The sequence below is a fragment of the Ptychodera flava genome (genome assembly GCF_041260155.1).
Source record: "Ptychodera flava strain L36383 chromosome 3 unlocalized genomic scaffold, AS_Pfla_20210202 Scaffold_25__1_contigs__length_14229661_pilon, whole genome shotgun sequence".
NCBI classification, from domain to species: Eukaryota; Metazoa; Hemichordata; class Enteropneusta; family Ptychoderidae; genus Ptychodera; species Ptychodera flava.
The window spans coordinates 1,942,650-1,958,789 of NW_027248279.1; the positions used below are offsets into that span (position 1 = coordinate 1,942,650).

The 16,140-nt window shown below is 34.5% G+C and overlaps 2 protein-coding genes across 2 annotated transcripts; both read right to left on the reverse strand.

The window, feature by feature from the left end:
- Nucleotides 1–4,627: 4,627 nt before the first annotated feature.
- On the reverse strand, nucleotides 4,628–9,258 carry LOC139125305 (fibroblast growth factor receptor-like). The gene is made up of 6 exons (XM_070691403.1): nucleotides 9,119–9,258; nucleotides 8,289–8,437; nucleotides 7,886–8,008; nucleotides 7,644–7,755; nucleotides 6,798–6,894; nucleotides 4,628–6,229 (listed from the first exon to the last, which is right to left on the reverse strand). Exons 1-6 carry the CDS (start codon nucleotides 9,177–9,179, stop codon nucleotides 6,109–6,111), a joined length of 663 nt encoding a protein of 220 aa, XP_070547504.1. The 5' UTR covers nucleotides 9,180–9,258; the 3' UTR covers nucleotides 4,628–6,108.
- Nucleotides 9,259–10,070: 812 nt separating this feature from the next.
- LOC139125181 (uncharacterized) lies at nucleotides 10,071–15,548 on the reverse strand. Its single transcript, XM_070691285.1, has 9 exons — nucleotides 15,527–15,548; nucleotides 15,074–15,304; nucleotides 13,240–13,359; nucleotides 12,971–12,989; nucleotides 12,784–12,857; nucleotides 12,482–12,500; nucleotides 12,062–12,132; nucleotides 11,468–11,508; nucleotides 10,071–10,343 (listed from the first exon to the last, which is right to left on the reverse strand). The coding sequence occupies exons 1-9, from the start codon at nucleotides 15,546–15,548 to the stop codon at nucleotides 10,071–10,073; spliced, it is 870 nt and encodes a 289-aa protein (XP_070547386.1).
- Nucleotides 15,549–16,140: the final 592 nt, after the last annotated feature.

The window sequence follows — 16,140 nt, forward strand, 5'->3', positions numbered from 1 at the left end:
AATGTGAAATCTCATCCTAAGCATTTTTATACATTCGTTTGATTAATGTTGGAAAAAAGCCGCCTTTGTAATATGCATATCTCATTTCTCGTAGAGTTGGAGATTCACCCCAAGTAATAACTAGTCGGAGACCTTAATCTTTAATACAATATAAGCGTACAGATGCTTAGCTTCTCAATGCATTCTGAGTGCACTAGTATAACGGATCTGGTAGGTAGTAGCAACTTTGTAGCGATGTCAAATACAAACAAAAAGGGTAAATCTTATCCAGGGATATATCGAACACATGGACAAATGATAACAAACCCATTGTAAAATTGCCTTTAACGCACCTTTACTATGATATGTTTATTATTTAAAAAGCACAATCTATTTAAGAGGGGATGGCGAGGTGATAACTCGATTGATCATCGGCATACAGCATAATGAAAAATAATGGCTTTTATTTCAAGTGACGAATGTAGACGCCTGTTCGGGCGACATGCACACGAACAAAAGAGCTCAGTGTGGTACGTAATTTGTTAAACTAACTACACAGAAAATCGGAAGTAATGTGAGGGAAAAGCTAAAAGTAGAAAAAAATGTTAAAAGTTGGCAACGATATTTCACATCTGCACTTCCATATCGGTACAGCAAAGTCTCAACTCAGATTAACCATTTGAAAAATAACTGTTGTCAAGAATTGTTCAAGATAAACGACATCGGACACGGAAAATGCATAGGAAAAATAAAGATGACCTTAACTTAGGTGATCATTAACCTTAAACAGGTATTTCGTAGCGCCAAGTATAACAATCACTGGTTACTGTTACCGCTGACTAAATTTGAGACCGTACTGTAAACCATTCCTGCTCTCAAGTTATACTCTCAAGTATCATGAAGAAATAATATTTTTTTAAGGTAACATGGTGAAGACATACATTAACAATGTGGGATGGAACGCGGAAAGGACAGGGAGAAGTAAAGTAGATTTTCTGATAAATGATTACTTAAAAATAAAAAGACGGCAACAAGAAGTAATTAGTGATGACATCTCAGCACTGAACTTCCCTATTAGCCTCACAGCTCTCAAACATGAGCACGACAAAAGTATATATATGCTTAGGCCAGACATATTTTTGTGAATTTCAAACTTTGAGATCTGACGAGAGAGAGAGAGAGAGAGAGAGAGAGAGAGAGAGAGAGAGAGAGAGAGAGAGAGAGAGAGAGAGAGAGAGAGAGAGAGAGATGAGAGAGAGAGAGAGAGCGAGAGAGAGAGAGAGAGATATTGGTTACAGTTCTATCTCCTAGGCATATATATATATATATATATATATATATATATATATATATATATATATATTATATATAATATAATTTATCGTTCTTAAAGGCCTCCGGCCCATATTACAGATTTCAATTGGAAAATACAATGGACAGTAAGAAAGTGAGAGTACAGTCAATATCTACGTCTACAGGCATTCATTTCTCAGCTTTGTTGCCTTGCACACAAATAATGCCATTTTAAAAATTACCATACCGTTTGAAGATGACAAAAGTGAGTAAAATTTTTGATTTGTTGGGAATGTATATGACCACCTGGGTAAATATCTGCAACGTAAGTTCTGATACAGAGGGCAAACACAAATAAAATGATATTCATCCTCAATCTCGGAGGATCCACAAACTCTACAAATTTTTTCTTCATATTCAAGACCCTTCGCCCGCCCTTCCTTGACTTCCAACCCTAAACAACACATTCTCAGGGAAGCAAGAGCTTTCTTAAGTTTAAAGTCCATATCTGATCTTATGTAATTTTCTGTATGAAACTGAGTCTTAAAATTACAATACAAACGAAGTTTGTTTTTACTGCAAATATCCGAGAACCACTCCTGTTTATACATATCTATTGCTCTTGTCATAAAAAAAATTAAGAAAAAGGTTGAAATCACCAGGGCCCTGCCAAAGCCAAACTTCCCAAAGCCATGTTCATACAGAAGATGTTTGACATGAGTTGCCCAGGACACTTTGTTGTTTTTATCGAGTGTTACAGCAAGATCATAGGCATGTTTTGTTATTCTGTTCCCTGGCATTGACAAAAGCTTAAACCAATATGAAAGGACTTTTTATAGGTGAAAACTGGTAGTCTCCCACAATCCCCTAGAATACAGGCATTAGGGGTAGACGACTTGACACCCAAAAATGTTTTAAAATACTTGAGTTGCACTCTTTCAGCAAAGTGATACATATCATAACCCCATAATTCTGCTCCGTATGTCAAACTGGCAATATCATTGTATCAAAAAGCTTGCAATATTCATTAAAAGGTAAGGTACCAGTATTTCTAATCATACGAAAAATACATCCCATTGCTTTTCTGGCTTGGTCTGCTAGCGTGCCAACGGCTTTACTCCAAACATTTCTACTTGATAACATTAAGCCTAGATATTTGTAGTAACTGACAATAGTGATTTTTTGTCTATTTAGAAACCAATTTTCATTTTTTTAACTACCCCTCCTCGTCGGAAAACAATAATGTGTGTCTTATTCATATTTACAGAAAGTTTCCATTTCTGACAGAAAGATTCCAATACTCTAATAAGTCTTTGTAAGCCAATTGGGGTATCACTAAAAATGGCAACATCATCGGCGTATAAAAGAGCAAACAAATCATACAATTCTTGTGTAAGTTGAATACCACCATATCCTGAACTCATCAACATAGCATTTAACTCATTAATAAAAAAGAGCGAGAACAAAAAAGGGCTTAACATACAGCCTTGCCGTACTCCGACCGAGCAATGAAAGAAATCGGTTACTCCTTGATTAGCCTTTACACAAGATTTAACTTCATTATACATAGATTTTAAAATGTTGTACATTTTGCCCCCTACTCCCTCTACACAGAGTCTATATAACAAAAGGTGATGATTTACAGAGTCAAAGGCTTTACTGAAATCCACAAATAAACAGTAGAAACGGCCCTTTCGTTTAGTTAGGTATTTCTGTATCATGACATGCAGAATAAAAAACATTATCAACAGTACTAAATCCACGTCTAAATCCTGCCTGACACTCAGTAATAGAACCTTTCATGTCAGCCCACCTGACCAATCTCTGGTTCAAAATATAAGTAAAGATTTTTGCCAAGCAGTTTAATAGAGTAATACCTCTGAAATTGTTTGGATCTTGAACACTACCTTTCTTGTGAAGTGGTACGATAATCCCTTTGCTCCATTCACTTGGAAACACACCGGAGTCAAAAATAACATTCGACATGAAATCCAGTAGAGGAATTATACTGACTTTTGCATTTTGATAAAACTCATTTGGGATACCATCTGGGCCTGGGGATTTGTTACTTTTCAAATTATCAAGTGCCAGTTTAATTTCTGTAATAGTAATTTTCCCATTAAGTATATCGTCAAAGATATTATCTTCTCCTGGTACTTGGTCTACATTTGCTAAAAAGTCTTCCACTGTAATATCAAACATAGTTCTATCACACTGAGGATTATGCAGTGATTTAAAATGATTTATCCAATCTAGAGGCGAAATATTCGGTGCTCGCTTTTGCAGCCCCTATAAAACGTTTGACTTGTTTCCAAATGTTACCCTGACCAATGTTCCTACAAAAATCATTTCTGAACTCATCTTTGTTAACTCTACAAATGGTTTTAAAATGTGACTTCCGTTCCTAATAAACATTTAAACTTTCCCTGTCATTTGAATTTCGAAAATGCCTAAGCGCTTTGTACATTTCTGTCTTTGCCGATTCACAATCTTTGTTGAACCATTTGGGTTGCCGGCTTCTACAGTCACTCCTCTTTTTCAATGTTACCTTGGTGTAATCTGCCGCAGCCCAGTATAACAAGTCATAAATGTCAGCAACTAACTTATTTACATTATTTACATTACCTCTATTTTGTTCAACCAAATGCTTTACACGCTCTTCACCTTCCCTTGATGATATCTTTGCGTCGAAAACACCCGTTTTTTCATTATCCTATTTTACATATGTATACTTCTCAAACTCAATAGCGCTAAATTGCAGCGTTTTTTCTGCATGACATAACCCTTTAATTTTCAAGGTAAAAATCAAGGGAAAGTGATCGGAATCACTCTTTTCTTCAACACTGAAATAAACAATATCATCAAAAATCGTCGTGGACGCAATAACATAATCTACAACACTTGTCCCTCTGTTTGCAATGCAAGTAAATTCACCTTTATGGTCATTTCCACATCTTTCATTGAGAAATGAATAGAGTGATCCCGACACAATTCTAATAGTCTTCTACCAAATGAGTTAATAACCGAATCTTTTGAATGTCGTATCTCCTAGGGAAATTTAGTCGTCTTCAAAATTCCAACATTTAAGCATATCTCATTTAGTTTATGCATAAGGGAAGCAAGCCAGACACTGGTTCAGGGATTAGGCAAAATAACCTATGCCGTGATTACACAACGACTATCCCAAGTGGAATTGTTGCTTGTGTTATCTGAATAACAATTTTTTGTAAAAATTGCCTTTATACACCTTAGCCATAAATTATTCATTAATAAAAAAACTGATTTTAGTTTAGAGGGTGTGGGTAGGTGATGTTATTTGTATCTTACCTACTGGCCATCGACGCATACCATCGTGAAATATAACAAATTGATTTATTTCAAGGTAAAATGCAGATGCCTGTTTGAATAACATGAACACGCAGACAAGAGCTAAATGTATTTATTCAGAAAATCGGAAGTACGAAACTGGAAAAGCTAAAGTAAGAATAAACAAATCATACATTGGCAGCGATACATCATATCTGCACTTCCACAATTATACAACAAAGTCAAAATAACCATTTCAGAGATTTCTCAGCTCCAACAGGCGAAAGAAAAGTTCTAAAGCGACGAATACCAAAATTATATAACTGTGTATAGGATGGCGAGTTCAAAAACAACTAAGTGTGTAATGGCACACTTTATTGTTTCTAGCATTAAAATTAAATGTACAAATATGACAAATACAGAGATACAAGACTAAGAGCTTAACATTAAAATTGGTTACCTTTTACTTACTATTCCATCACCACACACGTGTCTATATTTTCCTAACGTTCGAAACATTCAACAGATTTACGATAAACAATCTGAATTTAGGAAGTTGTTTCATTTCTCAAAATAAATCACTTAGACGTATAATCCACCTGCGTCATTGTACACTAACGTAAACATAAAAAACAATGACTTTTGGGCTTTTCATCGGATTGTTAAGTTCAGCTTTATCTTATGTGAACTCTGTATATAAGGAATACTTGCATACACGAAAAATACTTATTTTAACCCGTGTATGTTATTGTCACTGCATCACTTCTTTACTCAAAATCCTTCATAATGTAGATCATACACTAATCCCCTGCCTAACTTTACATTCTTTACTTATGCTGTGTGATACGATGAAAGATAAAAATCTTCAATAACTTGTTTTATTTGCTTTTTTCTAATTTGCTTAATGGGCAGTTACATTTATATGTAACAAGCAACAGAATGTATTTGATATCACTCTTTTTGTTCGTAACTACAACTGTTATAAAAACTATCGATCTAATTTTCATGTTGGTCATGTGAAATATTCTATCGATTGTGGTATGATAAAACTGTAGAGGGCGAGTTTAAAGCAAGAAAATGCAAGAAAAAATGTTGGACAAAGGGAGGACAAAGGAGGATAATGCAGATCAAAACCTGAATGTAGCATGATTAGTGTCTATGAAAATGAAGAGAACAACTTTAAAATTGGCACAAATTAGATGGAAAATCAGCGTCCCCATGTTGAAAGGTAAACAACATTATCAGTAGGTCTATTTGGGAGAGAGAGACGGAGAGAGACAGAGACAGAGACAGAGAGAGCGAAAACAGCTTCAATATCATATGTGCACTGATAAATAAGGAAAAAAATACGACTTGCGCTGTCACAGTACAGCAGTGGTCAAGTTGGATATTATAGCGATGACATCACTGTCATTTAATTGGTCAAGTCTGACACCGACGTGCAACGTTTTCATGTGCAACCCTTTAGAAGAAATCGTCAAATCGTCAGGTTCTTCTCGGTATGAAAAGAAACACCACAGTATTCCTTGTTTACGTCAATCTTTGTATACCGGCAGTCGACGTGTCGCTTGTTTCAAGGAGTTCCACCAAGTCATAAAATGTTGGACGACAAGAAGGGTCTTCCTGCCAACACTTTTGCATAATCGAATACCTGATAGTATTAAGAAACAAGACAAATTATAAAATAACATGAAATATACTGAATCTACTGAACTTTTACATACATTTTATCAACATTCTGTTACCAAACTAGGGTATGAGATAACGCTAAGCGTGGATTTGTAGGCTCGTATTTTTTTCGAAGGGGGTAGAAAAAGATGGACGTGGCAAGTACCTATAACTGCACACACTCAAACCATTCGATACACATACCGTACTGTATAATTATTGACAGCTCATGAATATTTTAAGTTTATCATGTTAGATCTTTTCTTCTCTGTAATGAACGAAAAACAGGAAGTTTATGTTACATCCACACCATTTTGACTACGTGTCAACCATTGCGTCAAAAGTTTCTTTTAAATTGATAATATACATTGATTCAATATTTTCTAATCCCTGGGGTTTTTATTTCAAATTAATAGACTTTAATTTATATTGTCCCCTACTCAATATATAATGGTAAGGTCTCCGTAAATCATCATAAAAATAGAAAACGGTAAAATGTTGAAAATGTAGTTTCCTTCAAATGCTTTATTCAAGTATAATGTAATACTTACACGTCTTCAGGACACTTATTTGGCATGGGTAGTCTGTATCCCTGTTGAACATTCGACACAACGTCTTTCAAATTCATGCCTCGATACGGGTTTATACCTTGAACATAAAATTATTCAACGTCACATCAGTATGCATATTTTATCCGTCTTTCAGAAAAATCAAAATTGACAGATAAAGCCAGGTATTATATTGTTTATGTCCGCACAGTCAGTTATCTATCTGAGATACTTAGGTTGACATAGAACTAAACAGAGATTAGGACAAATATACAAAACTACTACTTTATATTATATATATATATATATATATATATATATATATATATATATATATATATATATATATATATATATATATATATATATATATATATATATATCTTTGAGTTGTGTGTGTTTGTGTGTGTGTGTGTGTTTCAATGATGAGGGGAGTATAAGGGCATGATTGATATTATTTTAAGCTAAAGAGGTGGTGTTCTGGCAACCTGTGCAAGAACACCGTGCACCCCTCCACGACGAGGGGGACTGTATGGTGGCACACTTAAACATTTGAAATTTTAGCTAAAAAGGCGGCGTTTATGCAAGCTGTGCCAGACTCCCCGTGCCACACCCCTACTTGGGGGAACTGCATAGGAGACACATAGGGCCTTCCTCATACACTAACAATGTTGAGGGACTTAATACTTAAAATTAAAGCTTATATAATGGGCAAAGTATACATAGTCCAGATGTGAGTGTCTCTGTATTACTTAAACAGATAGATATGCAGATTAACATATAAGCATATAGATAGATAAGTGGGTAGAATGATTGGCAGGTAACTGATAAAAGTATAAATTTCTTTACCAAAGCTGAATATTTCCCATAGCAATATTCCATAAGACCAAACATCTGTCGCCGATGTGTACAAGCACTCGTCAATCGATTCCAAGGCCATCCACCTAATTGGTAAAGTACCCTATGAGATAAAAGAGTCTGTGTTTTAATGTGGACCCTGTGTATCGCACAAAGTCAGTGTCGAAAGAAGAAGGGTTATGTTTTATCATGTCTACTAAACGATTTACTAGTGTATTCTATGTCCATATTACCTTATTCATCCGTTCATAAGTTTCCTGATCCATGACGGCGGTCGAAAATCCAAGTTCTGATATCTTGCAGGTTTTTTGTCCATCTACCATGACGACTCGCGCGGATAATTGCCTGTGGACACACTATTGTATTGAAATAACGATAGTCAGGATTGGGATACCATTTATGATGGGATAAAGTCAAAATTTGCGTTGCATACATAACACTTGAACACATATTATTACACTTTTAGGTTTTGTTTTGTCTGTGTTTAATGATGTGTGTTGGTTTTCTTTTATTTGTCATTATTATTTCATTGTTGGTGTACAGAGCACTGAGACGAAGTGTAGTGCGCGCTTTAAGAAATAAATAATAATTATAATAATTTTATATTCTATGAAAAAACAAATCGGCAACAGTTACCTGCATTTCCGCAAGAAAACACATTCCCTTTGCACAGTCCAGTGAAAACAACAAAAGTTCTCTCATTTCAGTAGCCTCACGGTCTAACTTCTTGAGATACGACTTTAAGTTCCCATAATGACAGTATTCCTGAACAAAACGAAGGGGGACTGGAAATGAAGAAAAATGATGAGTTACGATAAAAAGAGTATGAAAGTCCGTGAGGGACATTTTTTGTGAGGAAAAAAATATTATCTCGTGCGCACGAGATACTATCTTGTGCGCACGTGAAAGTATCTGGTGCCCACCAGATACTTTCTCGTGGCCACGAGATAGTTTCTCGTGCGCACGAGATACTATCTGGTGCGCACCAGATACTTTCACGTGCGCACAAGATTGTATCTCGTGCGCGCGAGATAATATTTTTTTCCTCACAAAAATGTCCCTTATGGGCTTTCATAAAAGAGAGATGTAGCGCGGTTCATTTTACAAATATTCTTATATCTCCAATTATTATTGAGCAATTATAATTATTGTTGTTATGTTAATAAACAGCAATAGCACAGAGAATAATTTTAATTACATTGTCTTTCAAAAAAAACGTTTGTTTCTTGTTTGCGTTGTGCTATCTCTCAAAGTAATTTAACACATTGATGTAGGAGTAAGCGGAGAGATAATCATTATTCGCATTTTTTATTTAACCCTAACAATTGATCACAGACTTGATGGTGGTAACTTCAGCGGTTGATCATCCTCAATTCTAATAGAAAGTTATAACGGCTTCTATATAAAACTGATTAATATGGTATAGAATAGCGCTGTTCCGTCAAGCACATATCAATTTAACTCACCTTCCGTAGTTAATTCTTTAAGACAAGAAACGATATTTTCATTATCAGTTAAACTTCTCATGAATTCTGCTTCTTTCCACAGGGCCTGCTTTCCCTCTACGTCTGATGTTTACACATACAGTACATGTAGTACAGAAAACCAAAAACAAAAAGATAATAATAAATATTATTCGTGTATATTCATAGTGGTGATAAGCATATTTAAGTATCAGATTGTCTCTCTTTATCACTCCTTTCTAAAACAATTTTTCCTTCAATTCCCTCATTCCCTGTCGTCCCTTATCTCTATGTATCACTGTAACTCTGTGTCTGCCACTCCGTCGTTGCAGGCTTCTGTCCGTCTAACTCTATTGGTAACCTTTCTTCTCTGTTTGCCTAAAAGTTTACTTTTTTGATTCTGCTGTTTGTGCACGTCTGATTGTATCTTTTTCTCCATGTTTGTCTGTCTGTCTGTCTATTAGTCTGTCGGTCGGCGGTCTGTCTGTCTGTCTGTCTGTCTGTCTGTCTGTCTGTCTCTCTCTCTCTCTCTCTCTCTCTCATATCATGGTACTTCCTGTTGATCGGAAGTTTCTATAGGACGCATTATGATGCCTTAAACAAAATTACATTAATATCAGCTATTAATATTGTATTGTTGTTGAACAAACGGCACCACTAGAATATGGATACGATAGGAGCGGTCGATTGCAGATAATGATAAGCACTTTTTCGGCATCGACCCCATACTATAATTGGAAGGAAATGCTGTCAAAAAGTTATGATGCGGCAGACCCAATCATTTGTTCTTTTGATTAATGCATCTGTTTGCAGAATATTTTAAAAACCTCGTACTGCGTGTATCCGCGCCAGCCTGATGTTATAGTTTATAAACGGATAAGCAACTGCCAAAATTACTGACAGGCTTATTCTTCACTTTTAAATGGTATTAACATTTCAAGTCTCAGTACCATCATTATGTTATAATGTGTCGAAAGAAAAGAATTGTTCGCTTGAAAATTAAAGTAAATGTAAACTCATAGTACCATGAGAAATATAATTTATTTTTCAACATACCGTTTGGATCTTTCAACATCTTGACGCTGACGGTCAATGCCCTCTGTGACGACACTGTTAGTCTTGCTTTCACAAGTTTGGTGAATACGCCATCGATTATCGTATCACCGAACACGAGATCACTGGAAGCAGGTGGCGATTTTAAATCACATTCTGCATAGAGCTGTAATGGCTAGAGTATTGACACAGTTTCCCTTTTTAATGAATGCATTTGAAAACCATTACTACATTGGGAAATATGGGAATTTCAAAAATGTTGCTCAGTAACTCAACGATTACATCTTAGCCTTATACAATAGCAAATGCACGCTTTGTGTTCCTGAAATTTTACTACTTGAAACTTCGGCGCCTTCAGAAAAGGTTCTATATTTTCATATGCAGGAGCTTACAATACCATAGTATATATTACAATTCTGTATAAAAAAGACAACCTAACAGTTGCTAGGATTAGCAGTTTAACTGAATGACCTGTTTGTCTATAATCAAGCTAGAATAGGCATTAGTCTCGCCTGACCGACTTCGAACATGTGTTTTACATAACACCGCTAAAATTAGGTGCTATTTGTCACCTCAGAAAATGTCGGTATTTTGACGATCTGTGAGGATTTTGAAATTAGAATGTAATTTCTGCGGAGACAAGTCTGTACAAAATATTAAATATAATATAAGAAATACCATCCGCTACAACAGTAAATGTATCTTCGATACCTCCTCTATATATGTGTCATGAAAATAATGTATGTCTGGAAAGTTAGAGCGAGTGATGAGATTGTTTAATAAGTTCATTCCATGAGAAACAATGGATCGAGAAAATATATCATAGGCAGAAGGCTTGGTCACTAAAAACAACATTCGGTCACTTCTTTGAACTATCGTATCACGTGATGACCAAACGTAGTGTTCCCGTTGCAGATACGTTCGTTAAGGCAAACATCATTCTTAGTCAGATTATATTGTAGGGAGATTTTTTATATTTATTTTTTACGTACACAAACAAGCTTTTAAGGTATCTCACATAAGTACCAATCATCGTTGATATGTAGGTTTTAAATAGTTTGAAACAATGTAGAAGTCTCAAGCCACATCTTAGCAATTACAGAGTTATTCAATTGAGAAAATATAATAATTATACCAAGGGAAACAAAAATGTATATGAACAGTTATCGTGACTAGATAAAGTGTTCCTTCCAGGAAATTTGTTAAACTGAAAGGGAGAGTAAATATTTGTTAATCCTGCACACAGAAAGGTCAATTGTATAAGGTCACTGAACGGCAAAAAGAAATGTTGTTTCGTACCTCATTAGTCGTCTCGATATCATCATTAGACTCGAGCATTCCTGCATCAAAGAGAGAAGGTAAATATAATAGCATAGTAAAATATAGTAAAATTTAGGAACTAAACTACTCATACAACTTGAATGGGTATTTGTCATAAAATACATTTGACCGATAAAGTAAGCTGAGTTGTGGCTCTCAGTATCGCTCTGAGTGCGGTCATCAGACAACTGAAGATATATATATATATATATATATATATATATATATATATATATATATATATATATATATATATATATATATATATATATAAACAGATTACTTCAAGTACAAAGTAATGAAATCTATTACTTAAGTTTCATGCATCTTGCAATCCTCAGATAGAGTGAAAGGATTACTAGCTCGACACTCTTACATGTATGATTGGGACGAACCATTCTATTTGTAGGTGGTGTTAAAATTCGATAAATAATATTTGTTTTGGTGGCGACATTTTGAAACCAACTCAGATATATATATATATATATATATATATATATATATATATATATATATATATATATATATATATATATATATATATATATATATATATATATATATATATATTACCTTGATTTCTGTTGGTGAAAACAAGTCCCATGTACTCAGTCTTGGTTTGCCGTAATTCAGCATATGCTCCCCTGGAAAGACATTGAATTAATTGAATTATTTTTGACAGAACATAGGCTTTACGAATGTAATCAAAACTGGCAATGGTCTCTTTGAACGCTTATAGACGTGAAGAGTTGAGGGTGATGGAACTATGAAATGCTGATACTTTGAAAAAGTAAGCGCGTCAGGTTTTTAACTCTTCTTATTTGGAGCATTTTGATTTCTTCCTGGTTTTATGTGTGATTTCGACAATAAGTAGATGGTATAAACATATCCTAGTGATTTTTCCTATCACTACATTGATTCTTTGAAATTTCATTCGAACATTTATAAAAAATTAAAACAGAGTTTTTCAAGTACATGAAAAAAATACTCAACTCATTATCTACGCCGTTGCCTGTTTTCGAAGAGAAAGAACACTTAAATCAATAACAATATATGCTACACCATCTATGTACATTAAAAACGTTTTGAACAATACACGACCATTTATTTAGATATAGTTGCGAGTTGGCAATTATGAGAATGTTTTCATTTTAAATTCAAACTTAACTGAGCAACGAATTTTCATAATGGCTGTTGCACACTTAATGAGTCCATGAAAGGTGCTGTGTGTTTTTTGTATGCAAACTCAGCGAGTTGTCCACTCCTTGTTATTACAGCCAATCGTACATCCTTACCAGGCTTATCCTTTGGCGTAACAATATCCATATAGTCGTCAAAAGCGACAGTTTTGGGATTTCCGTAAACTGGTCTGGGTTAAAAAGAGGAGGACATAAAATGAGTTGTAAACATTGCTTTCGATTGTTGATAAAAATCGAGGACGCAAAATGTAAAACAAATAAGAAAAAAACGTCTGTACTTTACCCAACGTTATCTTCCGTGTCTGTAAGAACAATAAGAGACTTACAGTTACGAACCAGTATGTCGACTTACACAATTTAAATATTCCTTTACATCTGTTTGGTGTACGTTTTAATGGCATTAACAAGTATGCAAATAAACTAACTCAATATGAAGATATTTCATCCAATATATTGGACTATTAAGAGCCAAACATCAAAACCAAATACTCAGTTACATCATGTATCATCATAATATTATTGTCAAGATAACATTCCACTGATATACCCTACCTTTTGAATTTCGTCTCCGTACATATACAAATATGCCAACGCAGAGAGCAGCTAACAGGACAACAGTCGTCAGAGATATACCAATTATGGCACCAGTGTTCGATTTCCCTTTCACGTGAACTATGTAAGAATGATAATGCCACAAGTAGGTTTTATAAATTAATTGTGGGAAGGACTTCTATTATATTTTTAACATTTCACATAATCCTGTTTGCTTTCTTATGGTCACACTGGAGAAGTTGCGAAGATTATACTGTCGTTCCATGCATTGAATGCACGTTGTCACTCAGGCTGATCATCCGGAGCACCAATGCACTCAGCTACTATTGACACTCTTACGACTGGAAAGAGAGCATTATGCAACTTAAAAAGCACAGAGTATGATATTGACAAATATGACAAAATCCGCAGTCTTCAATGCAAAAAGATGCATGTCTCCAGTACCTAAGTAACTGTTAAGCTTCATGTCATTCATTTTTAGCTCACGTGTTCACACGTGGGCTAATGTCATAGCGATGTATGTCTGTCTGTCCATGTGTGTGTATGTTAGTGTGTGTGTGTGTGTCTGTCTGTCTGTCTGTTTACACGATAACTCAAAAACGCCTGAACAGATTCAAGTCAGATTTGGTACACATGTACCATATGCTACTTGCAAGAACTGATAGACTTTGGTTAGTGTGGCTTGCATATTAATGAAATTATGCAATATCATTTTTTCCGTACAATTGTTTTCCCTATGGAGACGGTAATGATAGTGTAGACATATGTCAAGAAATACTGCACAAAATTTCATGAAACTTTTTAGATGACAATCTCAGAACATACGATGATACTGTGAGTGTCATGTCAATTATCTGCTCATTTGCATATTTAATGAACTTTCGTTATCAGTGAAATAACTCTGAAATTAATGCACCAAAGTTGATGATACGTGCAACAAATATTGAATTCATATACATATCTAATTATACTTAGAATCATTGGGCAGTGTAAAGTTAATAAATAGCTTATTTACAGTTTTTATGAAGTTTTGTAATAAGTCATATAACTCCGATATAACTGCGCCAAATGTGATGAATTCTGCTGAAGATACTGATTTGTCTAATATCTCACTGTGGTGTACAGCATTTAGTATTGTGAGTTAATTAAAGGTTCATATGCATATTTAATGAACTTTGTAATTAGGTATATAACTCTGAAATTACGGCACCCAAGTCTGTGAAATTGGGTACAGATATTGTTTTGATAAATATCTAATTGTACTGAGAAGCATTTGGCAGTGTCAAGTTAACAAATAGGTCATTTGCATATTTTATGAAGTTTTGTAATTAGTGATATAACTCCAAAATAACTGCACCAAATGAGATGAAATCTGCTGCAGATAATGATCCGGCAGATATCTAATCGTGGTGTAAAGCATTTAGTTGTGCGAAGTTAATAAAGGGTACATTTGCTTTTAATCAACTTTGTAATTAGTGGTATTACTCCGAAATTACAGCATTAAATTTGATGAAACTTGCTGATCTGATAAATATGTAACTGTACTGAGAAGAAATGAGCAGTGTCAAGTTAATAATAGCTCATTTGCATATTTTATGAAGTTTTATAATTAGTCACATAACTCCGAAATAACTGCATCAAATGTGGTGAAAACTGCTGCATATACTGATCCGACAGATATCTGACTGTGTTGTAAAGAATTTAGAGGTGTGAAGTTAGTTAAGGGTTCATTTGCATATTCAATGAACTTTTTAATTAGGCATATAACTCTGTAATAAGTGCACCAAATATGATGAAATCTGCTGCACGCACGGACATATGAATAATTACTTACATTCAGTTTCGTAGGGATCACCACAGTCTGTGTAGTCATCGTTACAGAAGTATATTCTTAACAAAGCGGAACCCTCGATTGTATATGTCACACTGTCATCACAAGTTCCGTTTGCAGTGTGGAATGTAAGAGTTATCCATTTATCATCACTCTTCCTCTTGTCTATTTTGATACACGAACCAACTGGTGCAATTATCAAGAGCTCGCCGGTATACTGGTTGAATGTAATATCTAAACCGGAAACAAACGAAAGAAACAATATTTGGTAATAATAATAGAACAATATTAACAGGGTATTTTGTCTTGGAGCTTATCCGTTGTTTAAAAACAGTCATCTTAATCTTTTTAGTATTCTACATTTTTTCCCATGAAAGCCTATGTAAAATATATACTAGTGTCCACATGTTCAATCTATAGAAAATGAAAATCATTGTAAAAGTTTAAAATTGATGCCAAGTTCGTTATATGCAACCATTTGTCAACTTAATGCAACTATATATATAATAAGTAAAGCCTACCTTCGTTCTCAACAGGTGTTCTAGCTGCAAGCAAAATCGTTAGAGAACTTAAAAGTTAGTATCAAAAACGATTTCTATATGAAAACATAATGCTTTCTTTCATCCAAGTATATATCATATTAAACACGACTTGCCCGTTACGCAGTGTTCCTCTGTGAAAAACGTATCATCATGTATATTGATATCGAAAGGACCTCGAGCAGTATTTTGTGAACTTGGTTCACAAAAGCTTTGTACATCTGCTGTTGTGTCGAGTCCTTTCGAATTGCGTCTGCCTAATGAAATTTTCAGTTTCGGTGATTTTTTGATATCGCAAAATATTTTTCCAAATAAAGCTACGAAAGAGTTTTTAATTGATTTTCTTGATAACACACTTTTTGTTGTTTAACATAAAATATATAGCTTATTTAAAGTTTTCCATGTGAAAGTTTGACCTTAATTTTAAAAATTTTAGTCACAATACATATAATATATTATGATACTAACTTGATTGACTATTGTTTTGTTGATTTGTTCATAAACAACTGATTTTTGTCAGACGTATCTTTT

Bases quoted from the DNA above. Each gene is read 5' to 3' on its own strand.
- LOC139125181 (XM_070691285.1), bottom strand. From the start codon at position 15,548: ATGGTTGCATATAACGAACTTG. The intron at 15,305-15,526 runs GCATCAATTTTA...TTTCCGGTTTAG, and splicing joins GGTTGCATATAACGAACTTG to ATATTACATTCAACCAGTAT. The intron at 13,360-15,073 runs GTAAGTAATTAT...ATTCTTACATAG, and splicing joins TGATCCCTACGAAACTGAAT to TTCACGTGAAAGGGAAATCG.
- LOC139125305 (XM_070691403.1), bottom strand. From the start codon at position 9,179: ATGAGAAGTTTAACTGATAATGAAAATATCGTTTCTTGTCTTAAAGAA. The intron at 8,438-9,118 runs GTGAGTTAAATT...CTTCATTTCCAG, and splicing joins TAAAGAATTAACTACGGAAG to TCCCCCTTCGTTTTGTTCAG. The intron at 6,230-6,797 runs GTAAGTATTACA...TAATACTATCAG, and splicing joins AATAAGTGTCCTGAAGACGT to GTATTCGATTATGCAAAAGT.